The sequence below is a fragment of the Phocoena phocoena genome, chromosome 3, assembly GCF_963924675.1.
Source record: "Phocoena phocoena chromosome 3, mPhoPho1.1, whole genome shotgun sequence".
NCBI lineage: Eukaryota > Metazoa > Chordata > Mammalia > Artiodactyla > Phocoenidae > Phocoena > Phocoena phocoena.
In genome coordinates, this window is record NC_089221.1 from 64,508,132 (window position 1) to 64,530,106 (window position 21,975).

The following is a 21,975-nucleotide window of genomic DNA, read 5'->3' on the forward strand; positions in this document are numbered from 1 at the left end:
TTGAACAATTTTAGCTTTTTTTTTTTTTTTTTTTCTGCTATGCATCTCCTGACTACAGGGATATTCTGACTGATCATCGCTGTAGTTTACCCAGTGAGAAATCCAAGGATGCTGGCTCTGAGCTAGAGCAGCACTCTCATTTAGTGGTGACTGTGATTTCTTGTCATTGAGTAGGGATTCCCTTGAGACATCTGTCAGGGTGGTCTTCACTTAGCATCCCAGTTCTACTACTTAGTAGTTCTGCATTACTGGGCAAGGTAATAGTTAGCTTCTCCAAGCCTTTCTTTCCTCACCTGTAACATGAAAATACAGTGATACTAATATTACCCTATGAGACTGTTCTGAGAACTGGATGAGATGACGAATATAAAATCTTGAGCACAGTGCCTATGATTTTCTTATGATACCTTGAAGTTTACCTTTTATTTTTTTTTTTATCTTTACCTCTTTTTTCTCCCAAAGAATATGGCATTAAATGTGGAACTTGATTAGCTATCTTAAAACGTACTGATTTAAATTCAGTGTTTTGACTCTTAGTACACAATACTAAGATCTTATGACATGCTATCCAGACATTGCCAATACTAAGGTAAAAACTTTAAAGAATGAAATTCTAGCCTCTCCAAAGGTTCATCAGAGTAATAGATGCTATCCAGAAACAGTCCCCTTGGTGCAGTACTTCAGCTTTTGTTCCCTGTCATTCATCCATCCATCCACCCATCCATGTGTGGTTTCTTGAGAACTTGCTCTGTGCATGGCATCTTGCTTGATGCTACCACAGGTTTGGGCACTGTCTAGGCCAGTCCTGTTGGGTGCATTACTAGTGACTTTAGTAGGCTCCAGAGTGGGTAGTGGTTTTTTGCCAACTTTTGGCTTCTGGCTATTCTGTTAGAATGCTTACTCATCCAGACTGGTCTTCCAGATAGATTTAATGTATCTTTCATATCTGACACCCTTTGATCTGTGGTGCCTCAAATACATATTATCCTCACTAAAAGATAGATAAACACATTAGATAGGTGAAATTCCTTGATCATGTATGTACTTGCTATGTCATCTTGGGAACTAGAGAGGAAAGGTAGTCACATATCCCTGACTAGTTTTACAGAGAGTACAAATGACTTTTTGAAATGTGAGTTCTATATACTTTATAAACTTGGGTTATATATTAATCTTTTTGACCAATCTTTATAAAGTATTCACCTATAATTTCTTTTTTTTTTTTTGCGGTACGCGGGCCTCTCACTGTTATGGCCTCTCCCGTTGCGGAGCACAGGCTCCAGACGCGCTGGCTCAGTGGCCATGGCTTACGGGCCCAGCCGCTCCGTGGCATGTGGGATCCTCCCGGACCGGGGCACGAACCCGCGTCTCCTGCATCGGCAGGCCGACTCTCAACCACTGTGCCACCAGGGAAGCCCACACCTATAATTTCTTAAGTTTTACTTTTCAGGTTTAGGTCCTTAATGAATCAACCTAAAATCTATTTTTATATCTTGTGTGAGGTGGGATTCCAATCTCATATCTTTCTATATAATCAGTTGTCCTACATCAATTTTCAAATAATCCATTCTTTCCCATCAATCTGCAGAATTATTTCTGTCATATATTAACTTTTCATATTTTCATGGAACTGTTTTGGACTCTTATTATTTTCCACTGGTCAGTTTTATTTTTTTTTGGTGGTTGTTGTTTTGTTTTTGGTTCCTAAGCCAAAATCACAGTTTTATTTACTATAGCATTTAAATGATGTTTTACATTTCCCCACCTATTCTTCTAATAGAACATCTTGAGTTTTCCTTAGCATTTGCTTCTCCATTTCATTTTAGAGTCAACTTAATTAGTTCTCTGTGGGGGAAAAATTGAGATTTTTATTGGAATTGCATTGACCCTAGGGATCACTTTGGGAGAAAGTTGGCATTTTTATGATATAGATGTGGCATATAAATTTGTTCCTCTATGAATGTAGTATATACTTATTTTGGTTTTCTTTAAGTCCTCTCAAGAAAAGTAAAAAATGATTTTCATAAAGGTTTTTTTACATCTTTATCATATTTATTACTAAGTATTCCTTTGTTGCTATATATAGATCATAACTTTTTTTTGAATTTTATTTTATTTTTTTTTACAGCAGGTTCTTATTAGTTATCCATTTTATACATACTAGTGTATATACATCAATCCCAATCTCCCAATTCATCACACCACTTTTTTACAATTATTTCCTAATTATTTGTTGCTCTTACAGAAAAATGAAGTTTATTTTGCATTTTGATCTTAAATCTAGCCACCTTGTTAGACTCTCTCATTAGTTATAATAATTCGTCTAGCCATTCTTCTTGGTTATCTTTGTAAACCATCATGCGTCTGTGAATGACAATTTTGTTTTGTTCTTTTTAGTCCATAATTATACCTTTTATTTTTTTCAGTGTCATGTTATGCTACCTGGGGCCCCCAGCATAAGGATGAATAAAAGCAGTAATAGTGGACATCTTGTCTTGATTGATCTAAAGGAAATGCTTTTAATATTTGATCATTAAGTCTGATGTTTGTGATAAGGCTTTGGTGGATACCCTCTTCCTGGTTAAAGAAGATCTCTAAGGGTCATTTTGCTTTATCAGTCATTCATCACTTACTGGTGTATAGTGTCAGGGAAAGAGACTTGTTTTCCAGCTAAATAAACATTATTTAAATATTAGAACTCTGAAGTCTAAGTTTTTATGTGATATTTTTCTCTATATATACAAAGAATTGATTTTTGTGTATCAATTGGCTCTGAAATCAAATAAATTGAAAACTTTGTTTTCCTGTATTGAATGCTGGAGAGATGAAGTATTCAAGGAACATGTCTGTGATCATGTGGTTCTAAACACCAGCAGTTTCTGTGTAGTTCACTGTAAAAGGAAAATGTCATTCCTTTTGAAAATAATGGGAAGTACCAGATTTGCTTATTAATTTTTCGCTAACTTATATGCAATTTAAATCCAAAAGAGAGTAACATTTTTATTTGTGTAAGTGCCATTCACATACTTATTTTACTAATCAAACTCTTCCAATAAGTTTCACATTTGACTTTTACATTAAGCCTAACAAACTTACTTTCATTTCCTTTTATCCATTTCCTTTAATTCATTTTTTCTGTTTCAATTAGAGTGTGTTGTGACTTTTTCTTCATGTGGCTTAGTGTTAAGAAACATGATTTACAAAAACTGTTACAGCATTTATAATTTTGAAGGAATTTCATATTTTGTTTTCTTATTTACTTTAAATTTCACAAAATTCATGTAAGGCCAAGATTTCTGTTATTCATTCTTACAGATGAGGAAATGAGATGTACCTACCTAGTTAATGGCAAAGCCAGAAACTGATATCATCTTCTAACAACACATACTATTATATTTTGCTTTATCACTGTAGATCTTATTTGCTAAAATATTTAGTTATTAAATTAAGATTTTTTTAAGATACCCTGTCAAATTTATTGATTTTCACTGGATGAAAAAATGGAATCGAACAATAATTACTTTTATTTTTCAAGGCATTGGGAGGAGTAAGGTTGTCTACAAGATAAAGGGTGTATGTTTTTCTTACAGCTTTCCTTAATTACTGATTTAAAAAAAATTTCTGCTCCTGCATTCCCATTGGCCACCCTCACGTGCTCATTGAATTTGGTAGTTCCGCTTCAGGCAGCTCCATAAACAATGCCTTCTCAGTTCAGGGGGTCTTAGCAAGGCACGTGTAACCCTTCTGTGGGTTATCTCCTTTGTGTTATATTCTTTCACTTTCCATTATGTGCTTTTCTATAGTACTTTGTTTTTGTATAATATGCTGGAAATCTAAGTAACAAAATGTCGTTTGGAACTTATGTGAATTTTTCTGAAATTATATGTGTTTTTGCAAAGAGTTACTTGATTGTTCGTGATTATCCATGAAATAATTAAATCTTAAAGTAATTCACTTAAATAACTTTCAACTACCTGATATTTCAAACAAGTGGAAAGGTACAGAAAACAGTATAACATTCATTTACCCCTCAGATATCATAGAGACTGATATTTTGTAATAATTTAGGGTTTTTTTAAGTGAATAAAATAGTATACATAGAGCTAAGGTCATATGTAATTAACTGCCATCTCTTTTCCTCCCTCTTTACCTCCTGCCGTCATTGGCAACCATTATCCTGATGTTATTTATTATCCTTATGTATGGCTTTTATTCTTTGATATAGATGTATCTTAATACTATATAAATATTTTCGTATATACTTAAAGTTTACATAAATATGTGCCACTGAACCTATCTTATTGTATTCTACCTTGTAAATAATTGTTTTAATAATTGTACAAAGTAGATCTTTTCATTTTCCTAGTGATAGACAATTTCTATGTTTTGTCTATGACGAATACAAACAGTATTAGAGTGAACAGCTTTATAAATGTCTTTTTGAGCGCTTGTGTATTTTCCTAGATTTCTAAAAGAGGAATTGCTGTGTCATATGTACCAGTATATGGACTCTTTAACATCAGTAAACATTTCCAAATTGCTGTCCACATTCTTGCCAACATGCTATGTAAACAGACTTTTAAACTTTTTGATGGTATGATGAAAGTAAAAAGTTATTTCTTAAAATTATTCCTTCAAAAGTTTTCACTATGGATATTTCTTTATTTTTTCATATGAATGTAAGGAATAGGTCCCTTGAAAATACTGCTGATTTCATTTTCCTTTCCCTGATTAACATGTTTTTGGCCTTTCATGCTTCTTTTTTTTATAAATATCATATTCATGTCCTTTGCCCATTTTTCCATTGTTTTGGTATTATTAATAAGTAGGAGTACTACTTCTTTGTTATATGCCTTTTCATTTTGTGTTTGATGACTGCTTTTAACAGTGGTTTTAAAAATTTAATCAAATGTTTTAGTCTTTTCCTGTATGATTTATATTTTTGTGTTGCTTTTCCTATCTTGTTCAGTAAATCATTCTCTACCTTCATGTCATTAAGTCGTTCTCCCATGTTTTCTTCTAAAAGTTTAAGATTTGCTTTTCACATTTCTTTCTTTCATCCATCTAGATTCGATTTAGGGACTCTGTGAGATTCAAGCCTAACTCAATTATCATATGGATACCCAATTGTCCCACCATTGTTTATTGAACCATGGTATCTTTTTTGCTTACGTATAAAATAAGCAAAATACCAAGTGCCATGTATACGTTTGTGTCCGGGCTTTCTGTTACTGCTATGTTTACCTGTGCCTAAAGCAATATTGCACTTTTAATTACTATAGCTTTATTACAAAGTCTCCTCTCACAATTGTGGTTCTTCAAAATTGTATTGACTTTCCTTTGTTTTTTGTTTGTTTGTTTTTAATCTATCAAAGAAATTTCAAAATTAACTTCTAGAATTGTATTGCTTGGTATATTAATTTGTGAGAATATATTCATTTCCTTTTTAAAATAACCTTTATTGAAATATACAGAATTATGCACAAATCATAAGTGTACAGCTTAGTGAATTTTCACAAAGTGTACCCATTTGAGTATCCCAAAACCAGGTTGAGAAGTAGAACAATAGAATGGAAATGAACACATTCTAAAAGCTCCACTTGTAGAGTATGAGAAGGCCTCCCAGTAGCTACTTCCCCCCTGAAAGTTAATCACTGTCCTAATATCTTTTACCAAAGAATAATAATTTTGGTTATTTTTGCTTGTTTTTGAGCCTTATATTAATAGAGACATACAATGTCTCTGGCTTCTTTGATTCAACATTGGTTTTATACAGTTCATCCGTATTTTTTGCATATTATTTATTTCCATTGTCATAGAGAATTTCATTGTATAAATACATAACTTTTCTGTTCTATTGATAAACATTTGAGTTACTTCCAGTTTAGTACTATTATGAAAAGTATTACTGTGAACATTCTTTTACATTTTTTTTAATATACATCGTATACATTTCTGTTAGACATGTACCTAAGAGCAGAATTGTTCAGATATGTTTACTTTCAGCTTTAATAGATTCTGCCAAACAGTTTCCCAAAATAGTGTACAATTTACTTCCCCAGTAGCAGTATATAAAAATTCCATTTGTTTTGCATCTTTGCCAAAGCTTAATACTGGCAGTTTTTGGTTTTAACTTTAGCCATTTAGTGAAGTGATGTGGTCTCTCTGATTTGGTTTACATTTTCTTAATGATTTCAATGATGTCATCTTACTGGCCATTTGTGTTTTTTCTCTTGTCATTCATTCATTCATTCATTTAGGCTGCATTGGGTCTTTAGTTGTGGCACTGCGAGGTCTTTGTTGTGGCCTGTGGGATCTTGCACTGCAGCACATGGGCTTCTGTCTAGTTGTGGCTTGCAGGTTTTCTCTCTGTAGTTGTGGCACATGGGCTCCAGAGCATGTGGGCTCTGTAGTTTGTGGCATGCAGGGCTCTCTAGTTGAGGCGCTCATCAAGCTCAGCAGTTGTGGCACATGAGCTTAGTTGCCCCATGGCATGTGGGACCTTAGTTCTCCAACCAGGGATCGAACCCACGTCCCCTACATTGCAGGATGGATTCTTTACCACTGGACCACCAGGGAAGTCCCTCTCTTGTCATTTAAAAATTTTTTTTTCAGCCATATTTCTTGACGTTGTCTTTCTTTTGATTTGTGGGAGTTCATTTTGTATACTGTATTCGGGTCTTTGGGAAATACTTAGTACATATATCTTCTATTCCATAATTTTTCATTCTCTTAATTACATCTTTTAATGAATAAAAGTTCTTAATTTTAATGTACTCTAATTTTCAGCGTTTTTCTTTACAATTAATTGTGATTCATGATCAGCTTATGAAATCTTCATCTACCCCAAGGTCATATGTTATTGTCTAATAACCTTATAGTTTTTCCCTGTCTTTCAAATCTGTAATCCACCTGGAATTAATTTTTATGATGTAATTTAAGAAATCAAGATTTAAAATTTTTCTATATGGATATCTTTTTGACTCAGCATTAGTTATTAAAAGGAACATCCTTTGTCCACTGTGCTACAGTGTCACTTTTGTTGTAAGTCAGGAAACTGTATACATGTCAGTCTGTTCTGGACTGTATTCTGTTCCACTGGTCTATTTGTGTCTGTGCCGGAATCACACCAGTTTAATTATTGTAGCATTACAATATTGAGCCTTCTAGTCTATGAACATGGTGCTTCCTTTAATTTACTTAGGCCTTCTTTAATTTCTTTCAATAATGTTTTGTAGTTTTCTCTTTAGAAGTCTTGGTCATTTTGTTAGGTTTGTTCCTAGGTATTTGATTTCTTTTGATACTATGGTAAATTATATCATTAAATTTTTAAAATTTGTAATTGTTGCTAAAATGTAGAAATAAAGTTGGCATTTGAATACTGAACTTACGCCCAGAGCTCTTGCTCAATTCATTTGTCAATTCTAATAATTTTCATAGATTACTTTAGATTTTTCTGGAAACACAGTTTTTCCTGTATGTCATTATTCCTTTATGTAGGAATAATGACAGTTTCGTAATTTCATCATTTTCTTTCCAATTCTTATACCTTTTATTTCCTTTTCTTGCAATTTTTTAAATGAATGGATATTGAATTTTATCAGATGCTTTCTTTGTGTCATTGGAGAGCATCATGATTTCTGTATTCTGTTAATGTGGTGAATTACGTTGATTGGCTTTTGAATATTAAACCAACCTTACATTCCTCAAAAATTCTAAATGGTTTGTATATCCTTGGATTGTTTTATTAATATTTTATTAAGGAGTCTTACATATATTATATATTTATGGATGAAACTGACCTGTATTTTTTTTCTTGTAATGCTCTTGTCAGGTTTTGATGTCAAGATTATGTTGGCTTTCGGAAGTGATTTGGGAAGAGTTCCCTCTTGTTCTCTTCTCTAGAAGAGTTTTTGTAAGATTGGTGCTATTTGTTTCTTATATGTTTACAAGAATTCAGTGGGGAAGTTATCTGGGTTTGGGGTTTTTCTTTTGGAAGGGCTTTTAATTACAGATTTAATTCTTCAATAGGTATAGGATTATTCAGATTTTCTATTTCTTGTGTAATTTCTGTCAATTTTAAAAAAGAAATCTGTTCATTTAATTTGAATTTTCAAAACATTTCATATGCCAAATGTTCATCTGTTTATAATAGGCTTATTATTTTTTAACATCTGTAGGAGAATTTTAAAAATTTTAATCATAAGTTTTATCATTCTACTTGTACCAAGTTTGTTTCCTTTGCTCTTACTGTGCTAGGCTCTTTCTGTTCCAAGAAACACAGATTCACTCAAGTTCCTTCAAGTAATGGAGATTCATGAGGCTCATTATAAAGCCATATGTAATCCTAAGAGAAAGGAATCACACAGGAAGAGCAAGATCTCTAGTATACCTTGGCTTTAGGGAGACTGGAAATGTATGGTTAATAAGGATATGGGATATCTTTAGAGATGGGAACAGGTTTACTTTTTAATACCTTTAATAGTAAGACTTTCTAATGCTTTACTCTAATGCCCCCATTATTTGCATGAAGTTTCTTAATTCCTCTTGCCTCTTCTGTATTTTTTCTTTCCCTGCCCTACCTTTTGGTTACTCATAACTTCTTACTCATGGTCCCCAGTGCCTCGTAGCCTCATTTTGTGTTTCTTTTCAACCTCTCCCCCAGTTTGACTGAACCTCTCCATGGTTCTCGATTTCAGCTCCCAAGAGATTAGTTGAGTAGTTTCAGAAGACCGATATGTGAAGCCACCTCTTAGGCTGTTGGTCAGTTACCGATTGGTTACTCTTGACCAGGCAGGTATTGCCAAGAGTGGTGGGTCCACATAGCATAGCACATGGATGCCTTAGGCTAACTCCTCTGTTGGGGGCTGCAGCTGGACAGTTTCTCTTAGGATGAGTCTATACATGGCAAGTACTAGAATTAGCTAATACAGGTAAGTTCTAGAAATTAAATCATAGCAAGTGTTGCAGCTTTTCTCCCATTTTCACTTATTCTGGTGAAATACCAGTGAGTAATTAAATCCTGATAAAACCAATATCTAGAATTTGGTATTATCCATCCCTTTAGCAGTTATCCCTCTTTAACTGAAAATATTCATGTGCTACCAACCCAGATTAGGGCTTTCTGCAATTAGATGTGTAATACCTATAATTTTAGTATGGACAAATGGAAATTGATAGATTTTAAATGTAAGTAATATAAAAAACAGACATAGGCAGATTAATGATTATTTAAAGAGAAAGCCATAGTATTTATCTCGTTTGGGTTGCTTCTTGTTATTTCCTTTTTTAAGTCCAGAAAGAACCATGTGTGCTGCTAAGACTTCACTGTTCTGTAATAGCACAGGTCAAGTTGAAAACAAAGAGGTCCTCTTTCCTTTTGTGATACTTAATGGGTGACATATTTAAACACGACACCTTAATCTTTTGCCTAATGCATTCTCATTTATGGAATAAATTGTAGCTATTACATAGAAGCCCCTCTAGTACAATAAGTGAAATTGCTTTTTAATTTTCTAGGGGGACTCAGAGAGAGTAATGATAATTACTGGACCAAACATGGGTGGAAAGAGCTCCTACATAAAGCAAGTTGCATTGATTACTATCATGGCTCAGATTGGCTCCTATGTTCCGGCAGAGGAAGCAACAATTGGAATTGTGGATGGCATTTTCACAAGGTAAAAACATTAGTTCTGTTTGAATATATTTCTGACAATAAGTCAAGCCCACGTCGTCACATGAATTTTCTTCTTACGTACATAGTTAGGTGAACAGATTTGCTATATAGGATTTTGCTATTTAAAATTTCGGAACTTAAAGAAATCATTTCATCATGAAATTAATATCAGAAGAGACCTAGGAGATCATTTTTTCTGGTCATTTTCAACTTGTTGTTAGTAACCGAGTTCTTTCTTAAAGGAAATTATTTGTAGAAGTTGAAAATTAAACAGATAAAAGCAGATCTGCTCTGCCTTAATCAGAGGTAGAAGGCTTGAACCTAAATGTCCATCGACAGATGAATGGATAAAGAAGGTGTGGTACATATATACAATGGAATATTACTCAGCCATAAAACAGAATGAAGTAATGCCATTTGCAGCAACATGGATGGACCTAGAAATTATATTAAGTGAAGTAAGTCAGACAAAGACAAATATCATATATCACTTATATGTGGAATCTAAACAATGATACAAATGAACTTATTTACAAAACAGAAACAGACTCACAGACTTAGAAAACAAACTTATGGTTACTAAAGGGGAAAGGTGGAGGGAGGGATAAATTAGGAGGTTAGAATTAACATATACACATTACTATATATAAAATAGATAAACAACAAGGACCTACTGTACAGCACAGGGAACTCTACTCAATACTCTGTAATAACCTATATGGGAAAAGAATCTGAAAAAGAATAGATATATGTATATGTATAACTAAATCACTTTGCTATACACCTAAAACTAACACAACATTGTAAATCAACTATACTGCAATATAAAATAAAATTTTTCTTAATTTAAAAAAAAAGAGGTAGAAGGCTTGGAGACTTGGCTTCTAGGCTCTATAAAGCAGTCTGCAACCTAGTCTACCCTCCTTATTTTATAGGTCGGGAACTGACAACAGACTGGAAAAGGCACTGGCCCAAGATAATTTAATTCATATTCTTTTTTGCTCTAAGGACATAACATACAACTGGCTAAGATTTACCCTCAACCTATAAACCTAAATTGCATGCCATATTAGGAATATAGGTGAAATATCGTGGTCTCACCAATTAGGATTCATAGTTTAATCTATTTACTCAGATTTATCAGTTCTTAAAATATTATTTATACTTCTTATACTTACATTTTTAGAAAAAGGTAAATATAGTCTATAGTGTATAGTCAAAGTATATGTGTAGAGTGTCTGATTTATTTTCCTGCTTATTTAATATTTGACCCTTGAACACATCAGAATATATCACATGCTAAGGTTCATGCAGTTGAGTAGACATTAAAACACTTTAAGGCTTGGGTTTTAATCAGAGAATGAACAAAGCAAAACAACCTAAATTCTGTTGGGTTGGCTAAAAGGTTTGTTCCTTTTTTACCGTAAGATGGCTCTAGTAGTTCTTAGCTGTCTTTAACTTCATTTGAAACAGTTTTGTTAGATTGTATTGTGACAGCTGTCACATCAGCGTGCATTTAAAAAAAACATCAAAATTGGTGAATTTTTATGTAGCCATTTTAATATTGAAGATGGAAGAAGAAAGCAACATTTTCAGTGTTTTATGCTTTATTATTTCAAGGAAGGTAAAAAGGCAACTGAAACGCAAAAAAAGATTTTGCATGTATGGAGAGGGTGCTGTGACTGATCAAATGTGTCAAAAGTGGTTTGTGAAGTTTTGTTGTGGAGATTTCTTGCTGGACGATGCTCCACGGTCAGGTAGACCAGTAGAAGTTGATAGCGATCAAATCGAGACATTCAATGAGAACAATCAACGTTATACCACGTTGAGATACCCAGGAGATACCAGGAGATACCGACATACTCAAAATATCCAAATCAAGCATTGAAAATCATTTGCACCAGCTTGGTTATGTTAATCGCTTTGATGTTTGGGTTCCACGTAAGTTAAGTGAAAAAAACCTTCTTGACTGTATTTCCACGTCCGATTCTCTACTGAAACGTAATGAAAATGTTCTGTTTTTAAAACAAGTTGTGACGGGCAATGAAAAGTGGATATTGTACAATCATGTGGAATGCAAGAGATCGTGGGGCAGGCGAAATGAACCGCTACCAACCACACCAAAGGCTGGTCTTCATCCAAAGAAGGTGATGTATTGTGTGTATCGTGGGATTGGAAGGGAGTCCTCTGTTACGAGCTCCTTCCGGAAAACCAAACGATTAATTCCAACAAGTACGGCTCCCATTTAGACCAACTGAAAGCAGCACTCTATGAAAAGTGTCCATAATTAGTCAACAGAAAATGCATTGTCTTCCATCAGGATAACACAAGACCACATGTTTCTTTGATGACCAGGCAAAAACTGTCACAGCTTGGCCAGGAAGTTCTAATTCATCCACTGTATTCATGAGACATTGCACCTTCAGATTTACATTTATTTCGGTCTTTACAAAATTCTCTTAAAGGAAAAAATTTCAATTCCCTGGAAGACTGTAAACAGTTCTTTGCTCAAAAAGATAAAAATTTTTGGGAAGATGGAATTATGAAGTTGCCTGAAAAATGGCAGAAGGTAGTGGAACAAAACAGTAAATATGTTGTTCAATAAAGTTCTTGGTGAGGGCTTCCCTGGTGGTGCAGTGGTTGGGAGTCCGCCTGCCAGTGCAGGGGACACGGGTTCAGGCCCTGGTCCAGGAGGATCCCACATGCTGCAGAGCGGCTGGGCCCGTGCACCACAGCTGCTGGGCCTGCGCTCTAGAGCCTGTGCTCCGCAACAAAAGAAGCCACCGCAGTGAGAGGGCCGCGCACTGCAATGAAGAGTAGCTTGCACCCACGTACAGCAATGGAGACCCAATGCAGCCAAAAATAAGTAAATAAAAAAAAAAAAAAAAGTTCTTGGTGAAAATGAAAAATGTGTCTTTTCTTTTGACTTAAAAACCGAAGACACTTTTTGGCCAACCCAATATTTGATGCCGTATCACCAAACAGATGTTATTTTGATCTCCATATATTTGTAAATGAACTCAATATAATAAATTTTAAAAATATTTCTTTAGTTTTTAACATTATAATTAATTTTCTATTTCCTAAGAAAAAATACTAGGTATTTTATTTTGGTTACATTATTAGGAGGAGTGACAAGAGAAATTTCATCAATAGAAAAAAGATAAAAGGAAGAGAAAAATAAAAAGAAAGAGAAAAAATATCTTGGGCAATGTAAGGTAATTTGTCTGGAAGAGAATCTTGTTAGCAGAATATCAGGAATGTTTTTAGATACAAGTAATAGAAAAGAAAATAAGGCTTAACTTTTCTCATTTAACAAGGAAGCTTGAAGTAGGTGACCACTTCTGATGTTTCAGTGGCTCTGCAGTTTTGTTGTCTTCTCCTCATAGTTGCAAGATAGTTGCTGTGACTCCAGACATCACATTGATATTCATATGAGGAAAAAGGGAAAAGGAATGCAAAAGCTTCTCCTTTTTTTCAGGAAATCAGTACCTTTTCAGAAGCCTCCCAGAAAACTTTCACTTACATTTCGCTAACCAGCGCTGTGTCTCATGGCCATAATTACAAGCAAAACAAAGTATGAATTTGATTTTATCCAGCTTTTGTAACGGAGTTAGGCAAGGGACAGGTGTTTAGGAATGGATTTAGAGGTAACCAGAAAATAGTTTCTGCCACAAGGAATGAATTCAATGATAATAACAATAACTAACCTTTGTGATTATAACATATTTATAATATTAGTATAATAAAATTCTTACTAATGTATAGAACCTGTTCTATATATGTAAAATATTTATATAAAGTATATTCGATGAGAGCAAATATAAACCTTCTGGAAAAGGACGAAGTGCATTAATTCAACAAATTTGGATCTTTATCCATTCATTTTCATTTGTTCATTCATCCAACATATACTAACTTGGCATCTAACATATGACAAGCACTCAGAATACAAAGCAATCATAGTTTCTGTTCCCATGAAGTTTACCTGATGGAGAAGATCAGCATAAGCCAAAAACTTGTATAAAGAAATGTAAAATTGCAGCTGTGACAAGTCTACAAAGGCTAGGTATATGAGGCTGTGGCAGCCTGTGGTGCTGGGACCTGATCTGGTCAGGAACGTCAGGAGGAGGCTTCCTTTAGCAAGTGATGTGTAATCTGAAGGAGGCGTTAACTAACCAAAGGAAAGAAGAGCATTTCAGACCAAGAAAGCAGCGTGTGCAAATGTTCTTTCACATTAAAAAAAACTATAGTGAGACAGCAGCTGAAGGGTGGCCCTCTAGGGGAGCAAGATTCTCCATGAAGCTGAAGACGATAGGTAAGGGCAAGTTACACAAAGTGTAGGCCGTGTTAGGAGTCTGTGTAAGAGCCATGGGAAACCATTGAAGGGTTTTAAGCAGGGCTTGGTATGATCACATCTACATTGGCTGAAATGCAGAGAATGTTTGGAGGAAGGACACAGTTGATCAGTGCAGTCTTATCAGTAGGCCCTTGCGGTGGCCTTGGTGAGAGGTATCAGTAGTTTGGACTGGGTTGTAGTGTTAGTTTAAATGGAAAGGAGTCGTATTTGAAAGGTAATAAATAACAGGAAATAAATCAACAGGATTTGGTGATAGATGGGATGTGAGGCTGAGATAAATGGAGTTTTCAGCGACGACAGTGGTTTGTGCATCTGGGTGGAGAATGCCGGCATTTACTGGAAGAGAGTGATTTTTTTTCCTTGGATCCTGACTTTATTTTTGGTTTTTTGATTTACAATGTTGTGTTAGTTTCAGGCATACAGCAAAGTGATTCAGTTATACATATATTCATTCTTTTTCAGATTGTTTACCCATGTAGGTTATTACAGAATATTCAATAGGACCTATACAGTAGGTCCTTGTTGGTTATCTATTTTATATACAGTAGTGTGTATATGTTAATCACAAGCTCCTAATTTATCCCTCCCCCACTCATTTCCCCTTTGGTAACCATAAATTTGTTTTGGAAATCTGTGAGTCTGTTTCTGTTTTGTAAATAAGTTATTTGTATCATTTTTAAAAATTAGATTCCACATATGAGTGATATCATATACTTGTCTTTGACTTATTTTACTTAGTATGCTAATCTCTAGGTCCATCTGTGTTGCTGCAAATGGCATTATTTTGTTCTTTTTTATGGCTGAGTATTGACTTGGTTTTTGTATGCAGTAGGTAGCAATACTCTGAGACCATAGGGAAGCTGTCATGTAGTCAGTTGGATGTAAAGTTTGAGTTCAGAGAGAGAGATGAAAGGTAACAATATAGATTTGTTGTGAGACATCTTTGTATAAGTGGGAAGTGAGATCCTGGGTGTGGATGAGATCATGTTGGCAGAGAGTAAATATAGTGAAGAAGATAATGTTCCAAGGCTGAGCCTTAGAACTGCCAACATGTCATTGCTGAGTAAGAAGATAAGCTTGAAAAACCAACAAAGAAGGAGTACCCAGAGAGGTAGGGGAAAACCAGGACATCCCAGTGTCATGGGGGCACGGGGAAAAGTGCTTCAAGGAGGAAGGAAGTGGTCCACAGCACTGAAAGACTGAAAGAGATGAAGCCTGAAAAGTCCACCTTGGTTTTAGCAAAATGGATATGACTAGTGACCTTTGCAAGAGCTGTTATGGTGGAGTGGTGGGGCCTCACTCCAGTTAAAGAGGGTTAGAGAGTAAGTGAGAGGTTAGGATATAGAGTTTGTAGGTGACCCTGGAGCAGATTGGCTGGGAAGACAGGGTGAGAGATCCAATAAGGGACTTGTTTTATTTTTGAGTGGTAGACTTGAACATGTTTAAGAGGGGTATCCAGTGGAATATGTTATGTCCATGAATTTATGATTCTAAAAAAATGCATCAGTCACCTTAGAGGATATTAGAATGAATTCATGATACTTAAAACAAAAAATCATTAGTCACTTTGGAGAATAAAAATTGAAAAATAAAGGGGAAGAATCATGCAGCTACCATGCCTTTCCAAAAATATTATGAGAAGAATTTTCTCTTTATGGAAGTGTTCCAGCTAACAGAGAAGGAATAGTAGTATTAGACTATCACCCCCTCTCTTTTTTTGCAATCCCTAATGTAGTTATAGATCTAGGCAATAATTAGAAATGGCTGCTAATGTCATGAAAAGAGAGACGACCAGACATTTGGCCAAAGTTTGTAACACAAGCTATGAAGTCTGGGCAAACAAATCAAACCTTAATCTATTTGAATATCTAGATCTATCTGAAACACAGGGAGATATTGACCTTTTATACTTCAGGATTTTTTTGTGGGGGAAGGGCTGCACTGGGTCTTAGCTGCGGCACACGGGATCTTTGTTGCGGCATGCAGGATCTTTTTAGTTGCGGCATGCGGACTTCTTAGTTGTGGCATGCATGCGGGATCTAGTTCCCTGACCAGGGATCGAACCTGGGCCCCCTGCATTGGGAGCGCAGTCTTACCCACTGGACCACCAGGGAAGTCCCTATACTGCAAGATTGGTCACAACCTTAAAACATTAATTAGCAAAGAATCATTTCAGTCAGTTAAAGGATATAAAGATATAAACACTGAAATATGGGACACTCTCTTATGCTTTACCATTTAAGTAGCTGTTGTTTCATGGACCTTAAGGTCATGTTTATAAAAGCAGTCTGCCATAGGCCCTGAGTGTCCCTGCATGTCCCTACTGAGTACACCAAGAAAGCCCCTGATTGCTCCCTACCTGGGCATTTGTCAGGGTTGGGCTTGCAGCAAGCAGTCTTGAGGGAAGAGGTAATAACATCTCCCCACAAAGAGGAAGCTTGCTTCTTTTTGTTGTACACGTAGTGAATCCTCAAGTTCAGTTTTCTGCCTTGTAATACAACCCACTGCATGCACAGCATCCATGGTGAGCCCTTTGCCTTGCCCTTACGGAACTTGACAGCTGATGCAAACCAATATGGGTAAAAGTCCGTTGTTTCTGATTCAGGATTTTCATGTCTTTTGCTAGCATCTGTGAAACCATATTGGCTTAACTTGATATAAATAGGGTAAAATCCCAGACTTTGCCCAGTTCTGGATGGGTCAGTAGGATTCTCTTATCCCTTGCTAATAATAAGTGCTCCTAAAATGTGAGTAGATAGGTTATGTGTGGGAAAGGATGAAAGCTTTAGAGCCAGAAAGCTCAGGTCTCAATACAAGTTCACCAATTCCCTGACTGTGTGCTAGTTACTTCATTCATCTAGAGCCTTGAAAGAAGTATGGTATCATGGAATTAAAAAAAAAAAAAAAAGTGTTATAGTTGGGTACAAAGCCCACTTTTGCTACTTAACAACTATCTGACCTTTGGCGAATTACTTGACTTCTCAATGTCTCAGTTTTTTCATCTATAAAATGGAGATAATACTGCTTAATCACAGATTATTGTGGGAATTAAGTACATGAAGTGCCTGGTATGTAATAGGTACTCAATAAATTTGAGTTTTGTTCCTTCTTCTAGAGTCTGTGTCATTAGTATTTTGGATTTAAAAGTCTGTCTTCACATATATGTTAGTATAGTACTCCTTTTCTAAACTTAGCCTCAGGTCTCACATCTATAAAACAAAAAGTTTGATAATACCAGGTTTTGAGAATAATTTTTAAAGGGTGTGAAATCACTACGAATTGCTGGTCTTAGCTGTCATCCTTGAAAGAAGTTAACCAAATATTCCGCACTCTAAACCTTGCCAACACCAAATTCATTGTTTCAGTATAGTAGCATTCATTCTGAGTTAACTCCTGCAAACACATTAGTTTATTCATCTACTTGGGGATACATTTTACAGTTACCTAGTCCTGATGGGCCAATCCAGAAGTAGTATCACATGAAAGAATATTCTTATTACAATACATGAAAAAGAGCTGGTTATGAAGCTTGGCATTCAGTGTGATTCCACTTTTGTATGACAAATTGTATATGTAAATATATGCAGAGAAAACCATCTAGATAGAAGGCTGCATTCCAAAATATTGTAAAAGATATAGGATTATGGTGACTTTTCTTTAGTTTGGCTTATGAATATTTTCAAAATTCTGAAATAAACAGGTAACAAAAGTACTCCCCTGCCCAAAAAATGTTAAGGGTTATATCAGTCAAAATGAGATGTTTCATAGGCGTCTAATGAAATGCATATATGGTCTTTGTCTGGGAATACTTTTTTCCTGGACAGACTTCTCTTCCCTACTCAATAGCATGGAATTTGGGGTTCTAAGCTTTAAACCTTCCCAAGAGCATATCAGACTTTATTTTTCCGAAGTTGTAACCCAGCCTGTAAGTAGCCCTAGTTCTTCCTCCTTTAGGAATTGATGGCTTTCTGTCAGATCAGTATGCAAGACTGGTGTCTTTAATTTTCATAACAGAAACATTGCCCTTTGCACATTTAATATCTTTGATTTTTTTAACCCTTAATGTACATTGGATTTTTTTTTAATGGAGCTTTTAAAGTATATTGAAACCTGGACCCTGCCCTCAGAGGTTCTAAGTTGGCCTGGGGCAGGGTTTGGGAATTTGAATTTTACATGTGTCCAGGTGGTTTTGAAATGTGGGCAAGGCTGAGAAGCATTTCCCCAAGCCCTTGCTGGAGAGCTCAGTTATTTAATTCTAAAAGTAAGAGAAGCTTATTATGAAAACTGTTTACAGTGTAGTAGGGTATTAAGTGAAATGTTTACTTCTCTACAGGTCAGCATCTCTTTATGGTTTTTCATGTAACTTTCCACAAGTTTAGAGGTATACATAAGTCTTCTCTCTTAAGTGGTCTTATACTAAGCATTATTATTATGTAGCTTGCTTTTATTTCCTAACCTGGGGGAAACTGAATTTCCCTGTCAGTTCTTACAGATTAGTCTCACACTTTTATTGGCTGTGGTGTGTCTGCTATGCAGAGGTTCCCTGAACTCTTTAACCTCTGAGACCTCCATCTGGGATGCACTGCTCTAGTAGAAGAACCCTGTTCCTTGTCCATTCCCCCTGTCCTTGCCTTCTCTTCCTATTACCATTGGAAAGGAGTCTATATGGACCACATTCAGTTATATCCCTAGGATTTTAAATTTTTACTAGGATATGGTTTAATATTATAACCTCATATTTTTCATTTATTATGAAATTATTCAGACATATTACAGTCCCCTTGTAGCTTCCAACCTACTAAAGAAATAAAGCATTGCAAATCCAACTGAACCCATAACCCTCCCTGGTCCTGTTCCCCTCCACCCCATCCAGAGTAACCCTTTTTGACTCTGGTTTTTATCTCATGAGTTTCTCTATATTTTTACTACATAGGTATGTTTTGAAATAATATATGGAATTATTTGGTATGCTTTTAAACTTTATGTTTTGTATGCTTTTAAGCGTCATTCTTCTGCAAGTGGCTTTTTCCCCCTCAATGCTATATTTATGAACTTCATCCATATGGATGCATATAATTCTAGTTCACTCATTTTTCTCTAATTATGATAGTCCATTGTATGCATGTACCATAGTTTATCCATTTTTCTTGATTAATATCTAATATGATTCAAATTTGTTGCAAATATCAACAGTGCTGATACCTGTCTTACACACATCTAGTACACGTGTGAGTTTTCTGATTCTGGGCTTTACCTAGGAGTGGGACTGTAGAGTGTAAGGAATGTGCATCTTTCTGGTTCTTCAAGGAACATGGACCAGTTTAGAATCCTACCAGCAGTATGTAAAAGTTTGTCCCTACGATTTAAATTAATTAGAACAAGAAATACCCATTTGATATGTTTCTATATAGTCTCAAAAATTGGTCATAAGGGCATTTTCATTTCTATTAATATGTTTTACATGAAGTACCATCTGATAAATGACATTTTATTAATGCTAAGGAATTTTTTTCTCTCCATGTGCGTGCTGTGCCTGTTTATAAAGAGATTTGAAGCACTTTATTGGCCTTCCCTGACAAACTGCCAGGCCTCATGTTTTCAGCCAATGGCTGCTCCCCCTTTAATTCCTTTTTGTCTTGACTGCCAAGAGGTTAAGAGCTAAATTTAAGGCGCAAGTGTAGAAACAAATTTGGTTTAGTTTTCCCCATCTCTTCTTATATGGGAGTATTTCTCCATGAGTATTTCTCTAGCATGATTCTTAGAACAGCTGCATCAGAATCAGAGATGCTTGTTAAAAATGCTGCTTTCTAAGGCCTGTCACAGACCTATTATATTGGAATCTTCAGCGTGAGACCCTAAAATTAGCATTTTAAAAGCTCATGCTAAACTTGCTGTCTCAAATTTGAGCATCTACTATATGGCTTGTAATCTTACTTTCATATTCATTGTAACTCTTCTGTTATAAATATTTTGTTATTCTAAATCACTTCAGATCCTTTTTTGCGCTCAATGGAAAAAATATTAAAATCTAGCAGATGTGTGCATAAAATTTGGCTCCAAACTTTGTCTTTTTTTTTTTTTGTTCATGCCGCGTGGCATGCGCGATCTTATTTCCCCAGCCAGGGATCGAATCCGTGCCCCGTGCAGTGGAAGCATGGAGTCCTAACCACTGGACTGCCAGGGAATTCCCAAACTTTATCTTTAAATTGGTTATTTTTGCATTATTAATTGGACATTTACAACACTAGGTTTAAATTCATGTTTTCCATAAATATTCATTGAGTGCCTACTATGTGGTGTGTGCTGTGCCGTAAGAAGAATAAATAAATGCGTGAAAAGCTATAAACAGGAGGCTTTGGGAGTCTTTTCCTGGATGTTGTAACCTCATGAACCTTTCTCTGAATAAGAAGGATTTTTTAAAAGTAGAATTTTGGCAAACATATACATTTGGCCCTAATTGGTGATATATGTACTCATTGGTGAAATATTATATTTCTAGACACATATTTCCAAGGATTATTAACATCTTTGAGTGCATCACTCAATTAAGATCTGTTTCTTATTATCCTGATAAGTGCAAACTTAAACCTCATTCAACTTTTTGGACTCAGTATTTAAGTTTTAGAAAAGCGATGAATTATTAAGTCTGGTTGAAAAAAAACAAAACAACTGGCTTCTCTCAGCATAATTTATTTCTATTTATGTCAATTAAATGTTGGTAGAAAGGAGTATTTACATTAAGTGGCCTCTGGTTAATAATTTTCATGCCACCCTCCCCACGTAAACTCTTTCTTATGGTCCCCAGCTTCAGGAATGCTTTGTACTCAGAATCGCACCATTGTGTTTACTTTGAGAGAGAATTGGAAGGTAATAGGTCTTCAAATGCTTAAATTAAATTATCTTAAATGTTTGCTTTTGGCTGTGTGGATGATAACTGGTTTGTTTGCTGAATTTAGTTTAATTCAGCACATATTGATTGAGTACCTACTGTGGAGTATTTTTACTCTGTTAAAATATATGTATACTTCTTGGACAGAAGGAAAATATCTTGACTGAGTACATGTCTTCTAGTTGGTAGTAAATACCAGCACTAAAAACCACATTATATTTTACGAAATGAGTGGGCTGTTGAGAATTTTATTGGCAACAGAAATGTTGCCTTGTGAGTGCCTCTCTGGTTTATTTAGCTCCTGTAGCTGTGTCTGCCAAACAGGAGATATCTCACTTCATCTTTTTGATGGGAAGTGGTCGTATGAATTTAATGCTTCAAAGTCACCTGAGGGTTCGGTTTCGTTTAGTTTTAAGTGCAGATTCCAGGCATGTCCCTGGAATGTAGATTCCCTGGAGGTACAGTTGTTATCGGTATGATGAAGGAGACTCCTGGACTTTGTAATTAAGAACTCGTGCTTAGGTCTTCCCATTTTTGATTGGGCTGTTTGCTGTTTTTATATTTTGGAAATTAATCCCTTTTCAGTTGCATCATTTGCAAATATTTTCTCCCATTCTGTAGGTTGTCTTTTCATTTTGTTTACAGTTTCCTTTGGTGTGCAAAATCTTTTAAGTTTAATTAGGTCTCATTTGTTTATTTTTGTTTTTATTACTCTAGGAGACAGATACAAAAAAATTACTCTAGGAGACAGATACAAAAAAATATTGCTATAATATACATCAAAGAGCTTTTTGCCTATATTTTCCTCTAGGAGTTTTATAGTATCTGGTCCTACATTTAGGTCTTTAATCCAGTTTGAGTTTGTTTTTGTTTATGGTGTTAGAGAATGTTCTAATTTCATTCTTTTAAATGTAACTGTCCAGTTTTTGGAGCACCACTTATTGAAGAGACTGTCTTTTCTCCATTGTATATTCTTACCTCCTTTGTTGTAGATTAATTGACCATAGGTACATGGGTTTACTTCTGGGCTTTCTATCCTGTTCCACTGAT

At 35.3% G+C, this 21,975-nt stretch overlaps 1 protein-coding gene across 1 annotated transcript in view; it reads left to right on the forward strand.

Moving 5' to 3' along the window:
* Positions 1–21,975, forward strand: part of MSH3 (mutS homolog 3) — a 183,074-nt gene that overhangs the window by 139,197 nt on the left and 21,902 nt on the right. The window contains exon 20 of the mRNA XM_065874063.1: positions 9,520–9,677. Within this exon, the coding sequence (XP_065730135.1) occupies positions 9,520–9,677 (158 nt within the window). The remainder of the gene's footprint in view (positions 1–9,519; positions 9,678–21,975) is intronic.